Source organism: Vulpes vulpes, chromosome 11, assembly GCF_048418805.1.
Source record: "Vulpes vulpes isolate BD-2025 chromosome 11, VulVul3, whole genome shotgun sequence".
Taxonomy (NCBI): Eukaryota; Metazoa; Chordata; class Mammalia; order Carnivora; family Canidae; genus Vulpes; species Vulpes vulpes.
Window position 1 is genome coordinate 78,750,266 of NC_132790.1, and position 21,099 is coordinate 78,771,364.

Consider the following 21,099-nt stretch of genomic DNA (forward strand, 5'->3'; position numbering starts at 1 on the left):
GTCCCCACAGCCAGCACTGCTTCTCTGGGCAGTGGGGAATAATTGATATGTAAACAGAAATGCCACAGTGCCTTCTTACCAAAATTCAGCTTTTTCTTCATTAAGCACTTCCTTGGTTGTTTTAAGGTTTTGATTCTAGAGTTGATTCTGTCAGTTTTTGCCAGCCTATGATTAGTACAGGGACCAATTCTTTGAGTGCCCTATTCACCAGTTTTTATATCAAAAATTTAGTGTATTTTTTTGATAGGTCAATTTGATAAATTTATTTGCAGTTTGTTACTCCCTCTCTTATTGTAATTTTCCACTGAAACTTTGCTTTTAAAAGTTTCTGAATTATTAACTTATATCCAGATTTGTAAAAAAAAAGCATTTTTTAATTAGCTGTCAAAAGAAATTGAGTAGAATATTGGAGAAGGTATATGGTGTTTTTGTGGAATTTAGAAACGTTCCTATTTACTAAAAACTTTGATGTAATCACTTTGGAAAGGATGTATATTTCTGAAGTAGTATTGTCGTTATACAGCTTGGAAAACCCATCCATATGTAGAACACTGGGAATGTTCTCTTAGATTGTATAAGCTTGAGCTGTGCTTAGTGTTTTGTCTGATTTTTATAGATCATTGGTTAAAAAGCAGTGTGAGCTGAGGACTGCTATTTATGTTTAAAATTTTAAAAAGAAAACTTTTTTCTCTTAACTGTTGAGAATTTAAGAGACAATATGGGAGGGTTTGAAGTGAGACTTATAGTCTCTTTGTTTTAAGATCTCATTTCATACTGGTAGGAAAGGACTGTTGGAAAAGTAGATCCCTTTTTGAAATTTGATTTCTTTTCATAGTCTTAGCGAAATATCCTAGAAATCATTGTTAACCAAATACTGGTCTTTAAGTTATTAGCAACTTGATCACATTGAATCTTTCTGGCACGTAAGTCAGAAAGTTTAATAGTTCATGTAAATATCTATCATGGGATAAAATCCATTTCATGTAGACTTTTTTAGTAATTTGTAACACTTGGTGGTCATGTGGGTAGGCTGGATCCAAAAACCCAGGGGATGCTTCCACTGGGAGCAGCTTCATGCCAGGATAGAAATCAAGTATGAGTAGGAGAAAGTGAAAACAGAGTCTATTGAATAGTGTGAGTGAGAGAGAATAGCAGACAGAGTGGGAGACTTGGAAAGGAGAGGAGAATGAGTCTTGTTGTTTGGAGTTAGGAGTTTATATTAGAAAGAGGTCTAGGGTATGTGGTCCTTCAGGAATTCTGAGTAGGGTCCAATCAGAGGTTGAGTGTCAGGTGAACAATAGGTGTTATTCCATAAGTGACTGAAAGTAGAGGGTGTTGATGCCAGTGTGAGCTGAGGTTTGTTCAAAGCTAATGTCCTAGAATGTGTTTGGGATCTGGCTCTGGCTCTTCTTGGATGTTGTCAGGTGTTTGGGGCCTAGGTCAAAACTGAGAGAATGTTAACTTTCTTGCTACCTCCTTGAAATGGGAACACGGCCTCTTTGGCTGATTCAGAAACAAAATACAGAACGTGAGTAAATGAGGGCTAACAGAAAAATAGCAGAGATGGAGTTTTCTAAAATGGAGTTCCTTCAGTTTCCCTACTTTAGTCAGTTAGGCTTTGATTGTTAATAAACTAGAGCTCATGAAGAAGTTTTAATTACATTTTCCTTCATTTGAATAAACAGTAAGAGGAATCTTAATTTTTGAGACCAAAAGTAAGAAATTTTGTCGTGATTAGTCAGCTGCAGATGATTAGTTTGGAATTCTCTTCTGGGGGAAAAGCCATTTCTGATTTGCTTTTAATCTAGACTAGAGAAGTAATTGATTTAGCAGCATACAATATAACAAGCCTTTCTTTAGTTTAAGAACTTATTTGTAGTTGCCAGTTGTTCCATATTATCTATAATTTTTTTAAGCAGTTTTTTTTTTTGCTTTTCAGGAAAACTGTGACTTTGGCTCCTAATTTCTTTCTGCCTAATGTTGTATAGGTTAATCCTATGAAGTTTTTCAACCATTTCTATTCTGTAGGTGTTAAATATTCAGATACAGATTATGTATGCATTTTGATTGTTATTTATATTCTGACTTTTGAACTGTGTTGTGTCTTTATTCACATCTCTAGCCTGAGGAATAATGAAGAGAAAGTGAAACATAATCAGTTTCCCTATTTATTAACAGTTCTTCTGAAGGTTTAATGTTTAAACTTTGGCTAGAAGGCATGGAGCTGGCTGGTTCTTTAATTTCATCATATCCCACCTTTCCCTTTCTCATAAATGCAGCGGATAAGTGACTCTAATATCTTCTCAGATGAATTAAATTGTGACTTTGTTAAACTGTAATAGGCTTGCCTAATTCATTAAATACCACCTTCTTGGAAATGACTTCCTTCCCCTCACTCCCTCCTGTGGAAACTCTTGTAATCACCATTAAGAGAAAATAAGTTATAACTTAAAAAATAGTCTTGTTCAGGGCACCTGACTGGCTCAGTCAGAAGAGAATGCAACTCTTGATCTTGGGTCTTAAGTTTGAGCTCCACATTGGATATAGAGATTACTTAAATAAATAAAATTTTAAAAATAATTCCTGCTCAGCAGACAGTTGAGATCTGTGCAGTTTGCTATATTGTATGATTTGGACAAATTTTATCAATATATATATATTTTTAATTAAGCTCTAGGCCTAACGTGGGGCTTGAACTCACAACCCTGAAAAGCCAGCCAGGTGCCCCATTGAAAAAATATTTTTGATCTTATCTACAAAGTTACAATTTATATTTATGTACACTATAAATAACACAAATAATTATATATTAATATATAATAATTATAAATAGTTGTATATATTATATATGAATAAAGATCTAAAACTCCTTTTTTTCCCCACATGAGTTTCTACAGTAGACAGAATTGATGATATTGTGCTAAAAATGATGTCTCTTTTTTGTAGAAAACCATGATTTGAACAAAAGTTTCTATTAAATGGTTATTGAACTGCTAAGGTTGACACTGAAGAGCTAGGTCACTGACAGAGCTAATAAAGCTATGCTTCCCTTCCTTTTTAAAAGTCAGATTATTTTCATATTCTTCGTTTTAATAGGCAGCCACTACATGTTAGTATTTATCCATGTTTAAAATTTATGTTTAAAGTTGAAAGTCTAAAAATAAAAAGTTGAAAGTCTTCAGTGGGAAAACATTAATTTTGCTTTCCTCAGAGAGAAGTTCTATAGATATTCGTAAGTTAATTGTTTTTAAAATTAGCAGGTCTCATTTCTAATTAAGAGTCAGAAAATTACATACAGTTTTGATTTTTTATAGCAAGCATTAGAGAAGAGCTTGCTAAATAAAAACTTTTTTGTTTGATTTGCAATTCAAAAAAATACATAATTTTTAAATATATTTTAATGTCTTCTAGAAGTACTAACAAAACTAGAGAAGAGAAATAGTTTGCAAATTGATTCTCTAAATAGTTAACAGGAATTTGGAGTTCATCGGTCAGCGTTTGGGTTTTATCTCCCTCCATAGCTTACTATTTGTGTGATGTTGGGTGAATTACTTAACCTTTCAAAGTGTCTTTAAAATAGGAGGGGATGATAATAATGGTACCTGCTTCATTGGAGTTGTTAGTAGCTAAGTAGTTGATAGTAGATAACTTAGCATAGGTATGTAGCAAAGTGCCTTTCAGAGATAGTAAGCAGTGAAATGTTAGTTGATTGTTTTTAGTACTTGTATCATCTTTGGAGAATGACCTAGCCTTTTTTTTTTTTACCTTGGTAATAGAATATATTAGTGTGAAAAATTATTTAGTCTAAGTTTAATTTGGAAAGAAAAGTCAAATAAATATGTTCCCTTAATAAAGAAAAATTCCTTTTCCTTTGAACATGGTGGGTTTTAAAATTTTTTTTGTAGTTGGAAAAAAAAATTTGTAGTTGGACTAAAGTAATGAAACCAGATATTCCTGGCCTGTGTTTGTATACATAATTATAGAAAATGGGAAGCTTTTTAAAGACTTAAGGACTAGCAATCTGTGCTTTAAGGAAAACTTTTTATGTGCTGATTTTGATAGTAAAATCTATAACATTTACATGCTATTAAACTTCCAGAAATACTAACACAGTTTAGTCTCTTTGAAATTACGTGATATAATTTATTTTCATTCCGAACATTTTTTAGCTTTATGATCTAATCTGTAAACTCTTGATTATATTTGCAAAATTATGTGTCTGCCTAGCACTGGAACACACCAGGCATATTCCTACCCTCATACCTCATAGTCTTTGTATTTTTTGCTTTCTTTGCCTAGATCCCTTTCATCCTGATTGTGGCCCATCCTTGGGCCCTCGGGTTAATCACGGTTCTACAAAAGGGTCACCTACTTTTGTTAGATGTTCTCTCCTTTATCTAAAATGTCACTCTCCATCCTAATGCGTTTTTTCCTCACTATCAGGTATTATATTACATATTCTTGTTTGCTTATTTTTAGATACTTTCCCATAAGAATAAGAGCTGAGGGCAGGAACTTAGTTTTGTTTACTGCTGATTCCCACTGTGTATAATATAATAATACAGGGTCTGGCATTAATAAATATTTGTTAAGTGAATGAATCAATGAGATTGATGAATTAAGATATAATTTACTTTTTAGATAGGGATAATCCATGAGCCAGTTTTTAATATTTTCTTTTTTTTTAAGATTTTTATTTATTCATTCATAAGAGACAGAGAGAGAGAGACAGACAGACAGACAGACAGGCAGAGGGAGAAGTGGGCTCCATGCAGGGAGCCCAACGTGGGACTCGATCCCGGGTCTCCAGGATCACGCCCTGGGCTGAAGGCAGCGCTAAACCACTGAGCCATCTGGGCTGTGCCAGTTTTTAATATTTTCTATGAGATATTTATCTTGATGAAAAAAATGAACCATTTAAAAGTTGAGGTTTATTATCTGCCGCCTACTGCCTGGCCGCCCCCCCCCCCCCCCCCCCCCCCCCCCCCCGCCAAAACCTAGCAGGAGTCCAGGTTTAGAGTATTTTGTACATAGTATGTGCTGTCAATCAAGAGGCCTAATTGAGAACACCGGCTCAATTTATAATAGCAAAAAGACTGTATAGTCATTTAATTGCTCTTGGTTTATTCCCTTATCTTGTTTCTTTTCTAGAATCTATCTCAGTGCCTGGTACACAGTTAAGGTAGCCAATAATATGTTTTTTGGGTGAGTGAATTAACTTGTAAAATGAGTAATACCATGCACTGGGTCCTAGTTTCTCAAAGTGTCTTAAAGACCCTAGGATAAGACCTTCTGGAATAAAAAGGATCAAAGAAATTTGTGAAATACTATTCATTGATTCTCAAAGTATGCCTCAGAATCACCTGCATGGCTTATAAATACAGTCTTTTAGGTTTACCCTGCCCACCTCCATATTTGAAGTAGGGTAGTGAATTTCTAACAAGTTCTGAAAAGGTAGGGAGAGGTAATTTTGGTTATGTGGGACTGCACTTTGACAACCCCTGTTGTATCTGTATTCCATTTGAGGTTATTCACACTGACCTGTTGAAGGTTTATGGAAGCACTACCTAAGTAGAGGAAGCTGTTTAGCTCTTAACTCAGTATTTCCAAAACTTATTTGAATTTGGTACCCATTCTGTGTGTGTGTGTGTGTGTGTGTGTGTGTGTGTGTGTGATCTACCAATTGCATTATACTCTGTGTCTTTGAACATCCTTGGAACTATTGTTCTGTGGTTCATACTTTCAGAAACAAAGCCAGGTCACATCTGCAGTGTTTCTCACATATAAAATGAGGATTCCTTCCTCCCTCCCTCCCTCCCTCCCTCCCTCCCTCCCTCCTCCCTCCCTTCCTCCCTCCCTCCCTCCCTCCCTCCTCCCTCCTCCCCCCCTCCCTTCCTTCCTTTTTTCTTTCTTTTTTCTTTCTTTTCTCTTTTTTTCTGCATGCTAGGGTAGGTTAAAACTTAATTGTATTAGGAGTGGAATTGTGTTAGGGCTGAAACCCTTAGAATTGAATCCTGTTGCCTGGATGAAATCTAATATGATATTCATGATCTGCATGGAAACATTATATGCGTTTTTGATTTTTGCTGATCTACATTGGGTTCAATGTAAGGATGTGTATATATATAGCAAGTTTCTTAGTTTCATGAAAATTGAGCCCAAAATGATGAAATGATTTCTTTCTCAGTACCTTTTTATATCTTGTATTTATATTTCTCTTTCTAGGTAGCTTTTTTTTTTTTTTTTTTTTTTTAATTTGCCAAACACATTTTTGTAACTTCAGAGCATGGCAAAATTAGGAAGTAATACTTTATCATGAGAATTGTTTTCTCTAGATAAAGTCAAATCTCAGCTAGTGTTCTTTTTCTCTAGTTGAATTTTGAAATTTGCTAATTTTATCTCCCAGTGTAGCATTTATTTTGCATGTCGGATTTTGTTGACTTCACTTCATATTTTAAATATGGTTGTACTTGTTCTGGGTCTTCTTAGAGTAATGGATATAATAAAATATTTGAGTAATTATTAGGGGATATTTGAGGAAGAAGTGATGGTTACAAACTCTTCAGATATTAAATGTAGCAGAATCTTCAAACTTGAACTTAATGGAGTGCTTTATATTCTCCAAGGCTGTGGATCTTTCCATTGATGAATCTAGCTTGACAGGAGAGACAACACCTTGTTCTAAGGTGACCGCTCCTCAGCCAGCTGCAACTAATGGAGATCTTGCATCAAGAAGTAACATTGCTTTCATGGGAACACTGGTCAGATGTGGCAAAGCAAAGGTAATTTTTTCCTCTTGTTTTTAAAGTAGTAGTTCCTTTGTTTTCAACCTTTTTTTTTGTTTTAGTTCTATTTTGCTAATTTTATGTGGTTCTTTTAAAAATATATGACAAAGAAATGACAGAATTGAACCTAACTTGTGGCCACTGTGTGTGAGACTAAGAAGCTATGTCCCTGAGGCATAATATTCCATAGTTCTGCCATTTGCCAGATAATGGAGCCTTTATTTATTTATTTTATTTTTTAAAAGATTTTATTTATTTATTCATGAGAGACACACACAGAGAGAGGCAGAGACACAGGCAGAGGGAGAAGCAGGCTCCATGCAGGGAGCCTGACATGGGACTTGATCCTGGGTATCCAGGATCAGTCCCTGGGCTAAAGGTGGTGCTAAACTGCTGAGCCACCAGGCTGCCCGATAATGGAGCCTTTAAAAACATAGTCCTCAGTAGCCATTTTTTTTTCATTTGTTTATTTTAGATAGAAACAGCAGTACATGGATATGTCCATTACTAGCTAAATAAAATTTTAATTTAATTGATAATGGTACTGGCTGTAATATTCTGTCCACATATCATTCACTTAATGATGGATTTTAGCTATTCTTTTTCCTGGATTCACAAACATAAAAGACATGATTCAGTAGCATTTGAAGGGAAAAATAAACTACATTAAAGGCCTCTCTTGAGTATAAGACAGTTTTGAATTTCAGAAATATTAATATAGACAAAGAATGAGCCTCAGAGGGACACCTGGGTGGCGCAGCAGTTGAGCATCTGCCGTTGGCTCAGGGTGTGATCCCGGGGTCTGGGGATCGAGTCCTGCTTTGGGATCCCTGTGGAGAAGCCTGCTTCCCCCTCTGCCTGTGTCTCTCATGAATCAATAAATAAAAAATCTTTAATAAAAAGAAACGAAGAATGAGTCTCAGAATTGGGTGAAGGCTTATATGGTGAGGCATAAATACTAGTGATCTGTAGTACTATCACAAAGTTAATTTGCTAAGGGAACCTTGGATATGTGTGTTAGTTGTCTTGACCGTGGACAAGGTTTTGGAGAAAGTAAGAGTTTTTGGTTTTACCCAAGAGAGGTGATTCCATCTGAAAGTAAATGTTGTTCTCCTGTTTTTTTTCTTTTAGGGTATTGTCATTGGAACAGGAGAAAATTCTGAATTTGGAGAGGTTTTTAAGATGATGCAAGCAGAAGAAGTAAGTACTTAGTTGTGTTAATGATATTTTAATTTCAAATCTAAAATTCTCCATTGTAAGTAGAGGGACAGAAAATATTGGTGGATTATTTTATGTACTGTTGAAAGTAGTATTTTATTTGGAATATCACTCAGTTGTCAGTGTTTAGAAACGTAATTAGAAAGACTGTATTTGAAAGGGCTTGAGTTGACATTGCTAATATGCTAAAACATTTTGATGCTCATTGTTTATAGGAGAAAAAGGTTTATAGCCAATTATTTATAGGGCCTATTCTTTTTAAAAATTAGCTTTATCATATTAATTTAAAAAATTATTAAATAGTATATTTGTCTTGTTCAAATTCCCAACTTTATATAATTCCAAGTAATGGGGAAAAAATTGCAAAGTAAAATAACCTGGAAGATATTCTTGTTTAAGGATATTACAGAATAGTTCTCTCATTGAAAGTACTTCCTTATGTATATAAAAGGAAGTTGCATTCTACAAATGTCATATTCTCTCCAAATCATCTGGATTTCTTAGGTAACCTGCCAAGATTCCACTATGTGATGCAGTGTGTAAAGCCATTCCCAGAAGCTTGGCAGTGAGGGAGTGCTAGAGAAGGGAGTTAGCAGTAGCAGATCAGGGAGCAAGCTGGAGGAAAAGACTTGGATTGTAAGCTTGTTTGTGGATGCAGAAAGGAGAAGATTGGAAAAGTGAGGGGGCAGTTGATGGTAATAAAGTCCTGGAGAAGCTGATCGGGAGAATAGCCTTCTTCTCAAAAATAGGCATGAGGAGCATGATGGACCTTTTCAAATAAACAAGCTTTTAAAAGTCTCAGCCTTAGTTTCCTCATAAAAGGAGTAATACTTACCAAGAGAGAGTTGTGTACATCATGGGTATATTAAGAATGAGCATGAAAAAAAAAAAAAAGGAATGAGCATGAATATGTCAAGTACTTAGCGGAGTCCCTGGCACCTAGTGTATTTCACTAATTTTAGATCATTGCACTCTAATTTGTCAAGGCACCAAAAACCCCTCTGCAGAAGAGCATGGACCTTCTAGGAAAACAGCTTTCCTTTTACTCCTTTGGTATAATAGGTAAGAGAAGAGTGAGTATGTATATCTCATCTATTTACTTATTTACTTAGGTTTTTAAAATTGTTTACTTTTTTGAGTGGGAAGGGGAAGTTTAGCTAGATGCATACATTTATTCATTTAATGAATTTTTAGATTGCTACTACTTTTTAAAAATTATAAAACTAGTCCCCAACTATTGTCCTTTTCTACAAAGATAAGTTAGAACTCTCTGTAATTATTATAATCAATGAGCATTTCTGTAAATATTTTAGTATTTGTCTTTCTCGTTTTCAACAAAATGGATAGTATGATTCATAGACTACTTTTCCTTTTCTGTTTCACATTTTCTTCATAAGCACCTTGTCATTAAATAGATGCTCATTGAATTGATGTCATGAAATAGGTGGTTGTATAGTATTCCATTATGTAGGAAAAAATATCTTAGAACTCTTGTAGACATTTCTGTTTTTTGAGATTTTAAAATTATATAAATGATTCTTCAGTGCAGGTATCTTATTAAATTCTTAAAAGTAAAACTATTGGATCAGAGATTATCCACGCAAGTTTTAGATTTTTGACATGTTTGCCATGTTTTTAAAGTTTTTGTTTCATATTGCTAAATAATATCTTTCATCAGCAAGGCAGAGTTATTTCTCTTCCAGCACCCTTGCCCACTTTGTTGTCATGAACAGATGAATAAAAGACTTCTCATTATTTTATTTCACAATTCATTATAGAGAAACTGAGCACTTTTGTCATTGTGTGTATGGGTCCTTTTTATTTTATGACTTGCAATCTGTTATCTTATCCCTTGAGTCTTAGGTTGGTAACAGCTCTTCATATAATTAGGATATCCATCCTTTCGTTAAATATTTTCCTCCCAAATTTTAAATTCCCTTAAGGGATAAATAAAATAAACTTAGTACAGGATAGAGTTGTAATTGAAATATCTTTGTGTCCTAAGATTCTGATATAATTGTACTATTAACAATATCTGCAATTATAGTTTGTCTTTGTTATCTTCGTAAAAGCTGTCCCAACTCCACGTTGTGGAAAGTGTTTATGTTTATATCTATTTAAACATCAATCTACTACTTTAGTTTTTATCTTTGACACTTAATTTTACTATTTAGAATTTATTTTAGTATAAGACTTAAGGTAGAGTTCATAACATTTTTACTCAAAACTTAATTATCCCAATACCATTAATTCTATAGTCTATTCTATATTCACTGAGTTGAAATGACATCTTTATCATACATTAAACACTTGAATCAGTTTTCGAGTCCTTGCTCCTTTAATTTTTCCATGCTATTATTTTAATTATTCTTGTTAGCCTAATGTTTCAAAATCAGTAATACAGCTTTAAGTTAAAGCAGACTTGTTATGCAGTTTCAACTAAATTATTTAAATATTAATTCTGTTGATTCATCTGTCTTCATCATAAAGTAGAAGGTAGAAAAGTATTTTATTCCTCATTTTTAACTAGTGTGTATATATTCTCATACTCCCTTAATTTATTGCTGTTTATTTTCCAGAATTTATAGGGAATTTGATAAATCTAAGGGCATGTAGCCAATTAAATCTCCCCAGTTATACTAATGCTCTACTGTGAAACTATCTCACATTTAATGATAGAAATCTTTCAACTTTATGATTACCTGGTTTGAATATAATTCATTGGGCATAATGTTTTTTGTTGTGATAGAGGATAAAGGTCAAGATCAAAATGAAAGGTCTGCAGGCTTTTTTTTTTTTTTTTTAGCCTTTGGTCCATACCAAAGTATTTTCAGCATTCTCTGATGGAAATACTCAACTCTGCCATCAGCAGGAAAGCAATCGTAGAAAATACATAAACAAATGGATGTGGCTATGTTCCAGCAACCTTTGTTTACAAAAGCATGAAGGAGGCCCACAGATTATAGCTTCCCTGGTATAGTTCATTGGACATAATTTCTCAAGAAAGTATTGGAAATAGGATCTTAAAGAGTCACAATCTAGATTATGATTTTGTAGTTGTAGAAAGATGAAAAAAAACTTATTTAAATGTTTATATTGACCTAGAATACAATCTTGATGCTGTGTTTTTTTTTCTCACAAAACCAGTGGTACACTCTGTGCCCCCTTTATTTCAGAGAGAAAGATTAAAGCAGAGAGTATTTTGTTTGGTTTATGTTAATTGATTTTATTTGTACATGCCATAAAAGTAGTAATTTTTAAATGTTAATGGAATTTTAGGTATTTTAAGTAAGCTATATCACTCTGAGCCAAGTCCTAAGTATTCTTTTGTTTGCAGTACAAACTTTATATGTACTGCTTGGATATTTAGTTATGAGAAGTAAAGCTCCAGGGTTTATTTTTGCAAAGCTGATAATAAATAGAAGACCTCTGTGTCTCACTCTACACCCCCCCCCCCCCCCCCCCCCCCCCCCGTTGAATGAAAATACTGGTAATATTTTCTTATAGTGGGAATCCTCAGATACTGCTTTAAGGGAGGGTGGCAGGAATGGCAATAGAAGGTATAACTCTGTGTGTGTGTGTGTGTGTGTGTGTGTGTGTGTTAAGTAGCATTAACTTTAAGCAGCATTAGTTTGATCACTCCTGCTTAATGGATTTTTGTAAAATCTTGTAATTGTGATCTGATGCACTTTATTTTTTGTTTGTTTTTGTTTTTTGTTTTTTTGTTTTATTTCTTTTTTCTTTTTTTTTTTTCTGATGCACTTTATGTGAAGGGACTTCTTTGGCTGTGTCCTCAGCTTGTTATTCTATCCCATCTGTACTTATGTGATTATAGATAAAAGGGAAAAATAACTATTTGATTCTGTTCCAGGTATCATCATGTTGGTTGGCTGGTTACTAGGAAAAGATATCCTGGAAATGTTTACTATTAGTGTAAGGTGAGTTCTGATCATTTGTTTATAAATTAAAATCTCTTTTCCCTCTATAATTTCTCTGAGAGGCATAGGTTATGTTCCATTATGGAAGTATTATACGAGCATAAAAGAGTATAGTGTCTCTAATTAAATACTTCAGAATTCACATATTGAAATGAATTCTAGGAAAATGAAAACCTACGTATATAGCAGTGAATAAAACCTGTACAGGATGTCTGGTGTTATCAGTCCAAGATTGCATTTTTATATATAAATAGACAGTTAAGGATTATGTAACTGAAAACTAGCAGCATGAAAGAGAAAGACCATAATAATAGAAATTGAATAGTCAATCTCAGAGGAAAACAGAAGATTCAAGAACTAGCAGAAAAATGAAAACTAGAAAGCATTTGTGATACACATGCATTCACGATATACAGATTATTGCAGAAGAGAGAACAAAAAGTTTTTAGAAATTGTGATTTTTATTGCTGAAATTGAAAATAGAATTTAAGGGCTATAATATAAAGCCAAAGAGGACTCCACAAAAATAGAGCAAAGTGTCTAAAACAGAATGAAGAGAATAATTTAATAAATACCATATCTAACCGATAGGAGTTTTAAAAGAGGTAAGAAGAAATTATATAAGAAATGATACATAAATATTTTTCAATCAGAAACAAAACATGAAATTTTTATAGTTTGTATGGATTATGTAAATGCCCAGCAGGATGGAAAAAACTCCCAACCTAGGTGCATCATTATTAAATTAAACAAGTTAGGTTTTCTATAAAGGAAAGATAATTAGACTGGTATCAAACTTCTCATCAGCAGCTGCAGTTTCCACCATAGGATCTTTTTAGACTACTAAACTCACAAGACTTTCATAGGTCACAATTGGTACCTGTGCCCTGAACAGCGGGGCGACTTAAGGCAGCACTCTTCTGAGAGAGTCTGTGCAGCAGTTCAGCTTCAGGTACAAGAGATTGGGATGACCTTATGTGTGGGCGAGCTACCCTAGGTTAAAATGCTTCATTGTCCGTCCATGGGAGCCAACATCTCTGGAAACATATACTTTCCAGGGTGCTTGCAAGAAACGTGTCCAGTTATAAGAGTCACCTACACTCAGGAAATCCAAAGTGATGGCTTCCTGTAAAATAATTAGAATTCTTAACATTCCATAGACAGTCAATCAGGAGATCCCTTTATCATAAGTAGTGTTGCCTAGCAACATAGTTGACATAACTACCCTCACCAGGTCACTAGGGGAAAAGAGCTAGGGATTTAATTAAATGCAGAAGGGAAAAGGATTTTATTAACCCTTCCTCCACAGTAACATTGGATTACATTAGAGAACAGCAGGGCAGTGCTATCAAAGTACAAGGGGAAGGGATTTTAAGTCTAAATCTAGACAGAGACAAGGTATCAATCCAGTTAGTTAAAAACAGATAGGCAAGTAATCAGAAAATTTATTCCTTCTCTGTCCTGTATGAATTCTAGCAAAACAAAGATGATAAAAGGAAAATGGTGATGGATGGGATATAAGTAATAGTAAAACTTACCTAGGCATCTAGGGAAAAGAAATCCTGGATGAAAGCTGTATTGTAGGACTAGAAAGTAATAGTTCACATATTAGAACAAAAACGTGAATTAAAAAAAAATCAAATGTATTATAAGGACTTGGTAGGTTAAAACATATTTGTGATAGGATGAAGCAGTGTATCTTTTCCCCTAAAGGGGCAAACATACAATTTAAAACTCTTGGCTTCAATCTTGGGTTGAATACGAAATAAATTTAAAATGGGGTATGAGTTTGAGATATTAAACATGAGCATATTATCTATTAGACTCATTTTTAGATTTTTAGTATTTTTGAGGGGGCAGTTCTGTTTGTGAGGGTTGACATATCATGATTTTTATTCCTACTTCAAGGTCTTACAAAGGACAAAGCGTTAAACATTTTTTTTAATACAATAAAACTCATTCTACTTTGCAATTATGGATCCATTATCCTTTCATAAATCTAAGTAAGATATATTATGGGATCTTTAGTGACCTTATTTTTCCTGTGTCTTGAAACATTTTGTTATTTCATTATCCTAGTAATTATTTTAATAATTATTTCCAACTGTCCTAAAAAATGAGTAAAACAATAAGAATGCAGAATGATGACATCACTTATAAGGTTGATGTAATAGCATTATTCTGTTATCCTTTAATTTTTTTATTATGTTGCTCAGTATTACATCATCATTTACAAGTATAAAAGGGGTCTGGAGATACAGTCATTATAGTTGCCTTTTTTTCTTTCCTATTCATTAAAGTTAGGAATCATAATTTTTTCACTTTTCACCATAATGGCAAAGAATAATTGATAGAAGAATTACTGGGTGAACCAAAAGATGAAAGCCAAGAGACAAAGAGCCACCGTACACTCTAATGATGAGGGTGAAATTTAATCAAATAAATGAAATCTTAATGGATGGCAGTCTAGGTTTTCTGAAATTCCTGAACTAATGAATGAATAGTTTATTTCTAAGGACAAAAAAGGAAGGACAGGTATTCCCTTTCAGTTAGTCGTTCTACAGCAAGGAATTCATCATGCAGTGTTTTCCAACAAGAACCTAGACCACCCCTTTTTGTTAAAAGGATGTGTATGGCAGTTTTCTTTAATGTTTTATAATATTTGTTTACCAACTTTTTACTTTATACCACTTATAAGTGGAGAAATACCAAAGGCTGGTATGAATATAAAAGTGATTAAAAGGAAAATAGATGACAGAAATGAAAAGCTTAATTGGACTTACGTTATTGGTAGTTATAAGTCTAAAAACTATGTTACTAAGACAATAACTGTTCTCTTTTCAACAGAATTATGAACCATCCACATTTTCAAAAGTTGTTGCATTTTGAAGACACAAATGCAAAAAGTGAAACCAGAATTGATAAGCCTATAACCTGTTGGAAATATTTTTTGAATTTGAAATTACTTTTTGTAAAGTGAATATATTCCAGGCTGTGTTTAGTTGCATCCAAAGGACATTGCTCATTTCAGATATACCTTCAAATCCAGGAATATAGTTTGAGGTTAAAATTCAAAGTTAGTTAATTCATTCATTCATTCGTGAGAGACCCACAGAGAGAGGCAAAGACCTAGGCAGAAGGAGAAGCAGACTCCATGCATGAAGCCCTATGTGGGACTCGATCCTAGGACTCCGGGATTACGCTCTGAGCCAAAGGCAGACACTCAACTGCTGAACCACCCAGGCATCCCTAAAATTCAAAATTTCAAATGAAGTTTTTCACAATCCATTTTATTCCTCTGCAAATTGTTCATGAAGTGACTTAAAAACAAAAGAATGGAATGGTCCATTAGATCTAGATTGTAAATGATGATGCCTATTTTTCCTGATATAGTGAGGGTTAATGTAAGCATAAGAAAAGAGGATTCTGTTTCAGCATAGAATAGTTCAAAAGAGAGAAGGAAGTATTAATGGTGGCACATATTTCTTTGGAGCCCAATATGGGGCTTGAACTCATGACCGAGATTGAGACCTGATCTGAGATCAAGACTCAGACACTTAACTGATGGAGTCACCCAGGTGCCCTGATAGACACGTATTTTTTTACTCTTTCAGTGTACACTATTTGGACAATGGTATTATGTCATCCATTGGCTTTCAGATTTTAGAATTAACCTGTAAACAGCGTGAAAAACTTAAAAATGCTTATGGAACAGGATGCTAATAATATCAAGTTAGATGATGCTAAAGAAAAATAGATAATAGAGGTTGATGAGTAAAAGCGGTGGATGCAGCAACATTAGAATGAAGAACAAGAATGCATATGTCCTTAACTGTAGGAGAGTTGGAGCTAATATTTGTACTGGGATAAAAAATAGACTTAATTTGACTTTTTAAAAAATTGCAAAGGGGAAACAATGAAGTAATTAATCTTTTGTTAGAAAATACACATACCACGAAATTTACCATTTAAAAATGTGCAATTCAATGGAATTAAGTCCATTCATAATGTACAACCACAACCACTATCAAGTATCAGTACTTTTCATCCCCCCAAAAGAAAACCCTGTGCCCATTGGGCAATCACTCACCATTCTTTCTTCTCCCCAGCCCTTGGCAACCACTAACCTGCTTTCTGTCTCTATGGATTTGTTTTATTGTTAATATTTCATATAAATGGAATAAAAATATGTGTCTTTGTGTCTGGCTTCTTTCAGTTAGCATAATGTTTTCAGGGCTCATTCATGTTTTGCATGTATCAGTACTTCATTTCTTTTTATGGCAGAATAATACTTCATTGTATAGGTATGCCACAATTTCCCATTTATCGGTTGATGGACATTACTGTGATATTTTGGCCATTGTAAGTAGTGCTGCTATGAGTAGTCATGTATAAGTTTTTGTTTGAATATCTGTCACTGCTATCTTCTAGATAAGAAGTGTCACTGCACTTCTAGATAAGAAAATTAAACTACAGGAGTGGAGCAATAATTGCTCAGAGTCAAAGAGGTAAAATTTGGTGAAGCCTTGGCTATAAGTCTAGGCAATCTGATGTCACAAACGTACATTCTTCAACCACTACACTTAACCTGGTAGCTAGTAGGTATCCCATAAATGTTAATTAGCTTTCCCTTCCTCTTAATTAATTTTTAAGTATTTTTTATTACAGTATTAACTTTGTATTTTTATTAGCCTCTGTTTAAGTAAAAGCTAATTGAAATTATTGCTGTAGGTACTATTTTATTTATACTTCAATACTAAGTATATATTGATTACAGTTTGGCTGTGGCAGCAATTCCTGAAGGTCTTCCCATTGTGGTCACAGTGACTCTAGCCCTTGGTGTTATGAGAATGGTGAAGAAAAGGGCCATTGTGAAAAAACTGCCTATTGTTGAAACTCTGGGTAAGTATGTGGTAATACAAGCATACTTAAGCAATAGTGTGCTAGTTTACATCAACAGTGAATCATGAGGTTGCAATAGTTTTTTTGTCTGAGAGGCTAACATAGTGATATTTGGCTTGTGGCAAAGTTAAGTATGGTTTTCATGACCAGAAAAGGTAATTAAAAATGTGTATCATTCAAGACTGGGGACTTTCAGAGAAATCTGTGTCATGGAATGTTCTAATGCTTAAATTATGTAAAAAAGAAATCCATATATAACAAATGAAACCTTGGAATAAAATTAATAGAAACTTTTTCTTTTGACATCTCAAGATAATTATCATAGATCCTAGAAATCACACTCCAGCTGAATTTGCTGATAAGAACAGTAAATATACAACAGTTGCTAAATGTTGCTATAACAAAACTTTATGCTGTGAAATTTCTTTTTTTTTTTTAAATTTAGGAATCCACAAATACTGAATTTCATTTTTTAGTTTGCATTATACTATTGAGAAGGCAAAATACTTTAAAATACAGACTGAAAATTTATATGGGTTTATATTTAAGAACCCTTAACACTTTAGAAAAGGTATTATGTAACATTATAATATAAAGCTAATACTGAGAAGCTTTGTAGAAATTCAACTGCAAATTAATAAGGAAAAGTCAGCATTTATCACTATTTTTTAATTTTAATTTCAGAACTTAATGGTGAAAAGCACAATGAGAGAAAATAAAATTATCAGTGAGCCTAATTTGTGTAAAATTCAGAGAAGTAGGACAGGCTTCCAGTGTTTTTAATATAAACTTGTTTATTTCTTCCTGACTCTTTTGATGACATGTAATGATTTATTCTATAGGCTGCTGTAATGTGATTTGTTCAGATAAAACTGGAACACTGACAAAGAATGAAATGACTGTTACTCACATATTTACTTCGGATGGTCTGCATGCTGAGGTACTCTATAGATTTTTTCCTTTTTTAACAACTGTATTTCTTTGTTAAGAAACTTGGTGTTTAGACATTCCTAACCATTCTAGTGTCTTATCTTCAAAAGGGCTATAAATTCATCACCAGCAGAGTCTTTTCCTTGTGCTACTGGTCTTGATCCCACTTCACTTGTACACTCCATTTGTACCGTCCAGAAACTTTGAATCATCCTTGGCACCTGTCTTTTAATTACTCCTACAGCCGTTTGTTAACGAACTTTTATTTTTGTTGTCTATGCAGCTTGAGGGGTCTTTTAGAACCAAATACTAGCAAGTCACTCCCAAAACTAAGATGTTTTAGTGGCTTTCCATTGTGACCAGGATCCTGACTTATGGCCTCTCAAGGCCCTTACATATTTTGTTCCTTATTTCTTTCTTTATCCTTATATATTCTACTGTGCTTTCTGGGCACCAGATACACAGATTTATGATTCTTTCAGTGTAGCAAAATTCCTCCTATTTCAGGACTTTTGCTGCTATTCTCACTGTGTATAGGACAGTCTATTACCTCATCCTTTGCAACTTAGTTCCAACCCCACTTTTTCTTTCTTTCTTTAAATTTAATTAACATGTAGTATATTATTAGTTTCGGAGGTGGAGTTCAGTGATTCATCAGTCTTATATAACACCCAGTGCTCATTACATCTTGTGCTCTTAGTCCATCATCCTCCGACATCTCTCCCCTGCAGCAACTCTTACCTATGATTAAGAGTCTCTTATGTTTTGTCTCCGTCTTTCATTTTGTCTTGTTTTATTTTTCCATTCCTTCCCCTATGCTCTTCTGTTTTGTTTCTTAAGTTCCATATAGGAGTGAAATTTTATGATAATTCTCCTTCTCTGACTTATTTCGCTTAGCATGATGCCCTCTAGTTCCATTCATGTCCTTGCAAATGGCAGGATTTTTCTTTCATTTTAATGCCTGAGTAATATTCCATTGTATATATACAATGGATATATATATATATATATATATATATATATATGCAGTTTAGCGACAGATACTCATCTGTCGATGGACTTCTGGGCTCTTTCCATAGTTTGGCTATTATGGGTATTGCTGTGATAAACATTCAACCCCACTTCTTTAAAAAAGCTTTGCTGGCTGCCCAGAACTGGCCTTAGATATTGTTTTCATAGAACTTGATGCCTCTTGGTTTTTAGCCCAGGTAAAATTTTCTGTTCCTCTTTATACTATTAAAGTTGTAATAGAGCAGAACTAAGTTGCCAAACACAGGGCCTTCCTCATAGTAGTAAATACTTGTGGGAGGAGTAAATTAATAGATGAATTACTTCATTTTAAAAATAATATTTTGGCAGTTTCTTAAATACATGTCATTCTATGTGTATTGGTTAATTTTGAAGCTAGGTAAGGACAAGTTCTAGTCTAACCCCAGTCTTAACAGGCTTTCTAGCTAGTATGTTCGTTGACACTACTTAAGAAGGGTACCATATTTTAAATTGTATTTGTATCCAATTCACTGTATCATTAGACAAATTGACAGAAGTTGTACTTAAGTTTATTTAATTCCATTTTATGTAGGGTTTAAAATAATATTATTGATATTTAGAGTGTTAGATTTGGTTAAGGATACCCAATATGGTGTGTGTTGATGATTTAGAGTCATTGGGGTTTAACATGTGCTTGCATAGTTCAGGTATGGAAAGTAGGGTATAATAAATTTCTGGTTTTTTTTTTAAGATTTTATTTATTTATTTATTTACAAGAGGCAGAGAGAGGCAGAGACACAGGCAGAGGGAGAAGCAGGCTCCATGCAGGGAGCCCAACGTGGGACCCGATCCCTGGTCCCCAGGATCACAGCCTGGGGCTGAAGGCGGCACTAAACCTCTGAGCCACCCAGGCTGCCCAGTTTCTGTTGTTTTAACCTCGTACTTCCATATGTCAAGCATTAGCTGTTTGTTAATTTCTCTCTAAACTGTCTTATTTTTGCTGTGAAATTCAACTTGTTTGGCTTAGTTCTAGCCATATGGAATAAGTATCTGGCTTGTCTGTACCTCTGATTTTTAAAACTGGCATGTAATATACTATGTTAAAGTAGTTTCTAAGTGCTAGGATAAATCATGTAATGTCACTGAGCCTAGCCTGCATATTTGCCAAAAGAATTCTGCTTTTTTTCTGGGTCTCAGGTTTGTCACAAATGTTAGATATGGAAATGGAATTGAATTCTTGGAAAATTGAGTATGTTTATAGATGTTACATAAATTTAAAGCTCACTTATGTTTAGAGATTTTCATGGTTTACTCTTTTATAGTGTATTATAAGTAGAAACAATATAAATTTATATTAATTGTATTAGCAGTATATTTCTACTTAAAATATGCTATACATTCTTATATTTATTATAATTTAATATATAATATATAATATATTAAATTAATATATTAAATATAATATAATTGTATTATAATTAATTATTCATATAATTAACTATAGGTTTGTTATTATGGTGAAAATTAGAATCTAGATTTTATTTTTTTAGGGAGAGAGAGAGCACGCACAAGCAGCAGGGGTGAAGGGCAGAGGGGAAAAGAGAGAATCCCAGGCAGGCTCTGTGCAGAGCTTGAAACCTGACTCAGGGCTCAGTGTCATGATACATGAGGTCATGACCTGAGCTGAAACCAAGAGTTGGACACTTACCCAACTGAACCACCCAGGCACCCTGGAATCTATATTCTTTTAACTATTAAAAGAATTATGTATTAAAAGCACATGTTCTTTTAGACATGTGCTTTTCTAGGTATATACATTAATAGCATCAAGGTGTATAAAATGAAATGACACAAGTCATCATCGTTTTTGGCTTTCATAAATATTATCACTGTCTCTCTGGGTTGGATTATTGACCTCACTGTATGTTCCTTAGGTTACTGGTGTTGGCTACAATCCATTTGGGGAAGTGATTGTTGATGGTGATGTTGTTCATGGATTCTATAACCCAGCTGTTAGCAGAATTGTTGAGGTAAATACTTTATTCTCTAAGAAGGTGATTTTTCATAATGACTTAGAACACAGTGATGGGTTCATAGTCTCTGTATATTTCTCTTAGGCGGGTTGTGTATGCAATGATGCTGTAATTAGAAACAACACTCTAATGGGGAAGCCAACGGAAGGAGCCTTAATTGCTCTTGCAATGAAGGTATGTGTTTGATTTCTTTGACATATGAGACATCACTTTCACAAGAGAATGTGAGGTCATCAATTTCAGTATTATAGGTTTTTAGGTTTAGAATGAAGAAGACTCACAATATTTTATTGTTTTTATTGC

The 21,099-nt window shown here is 33.9% G+C and overlaps 1 protein-coding gene across 9 annotated transcripts in view; it reads left to right on the top strand.

Moving 5' to 3' along the window:
- ATP2C1 (ATPase secretory pathway Ca2+ transporting 1) overlaps positions 1 to 21,099 on the top strand; it is a 164,730-nt gene that overhangs the window by 97,065 nt on the left and 46,566 nt on the right. For all 9 annotated transcript variants that reach the window (XM_026015515.2, XM_026015516.2, XM_026015517.2 and 6 more), the window contains 8 exons: positions 6,627 to 6,782; positions 7,917 to 7,985; positions 8,990 to 9,065; positions 11,875 to 11,941; positions 16,719 to 16,843; positions 17,686 to 17,783; positions 20,698 to 20,793; positions 20,881 to 20,970. In XM_026015515.2, the coding sequence (XP_025871300.1) occupies positions 6,627 to 6,782; positions 7,917 to 7,985; positions 8,990 to 9,065; positions 11,875 to 11,941; positions 16,719 to 16,843; positions 17,686 to 17,783; positions 20,698 to 20,793; positions 20,881 to 20,970 (777 nt within the window). The remainder of the gene's footprint in view (positions 1 to 6,626; positions 6,783 to 7,916; positions 7,986 to 8,989; positions 9,066 to 11,874; positions 11,942 to 16,718; positions 16,844 to 17,685; positions 17,784 to 20,697; positions 20,794 to 20,880; positions 20,971 to 21,099) is intronic.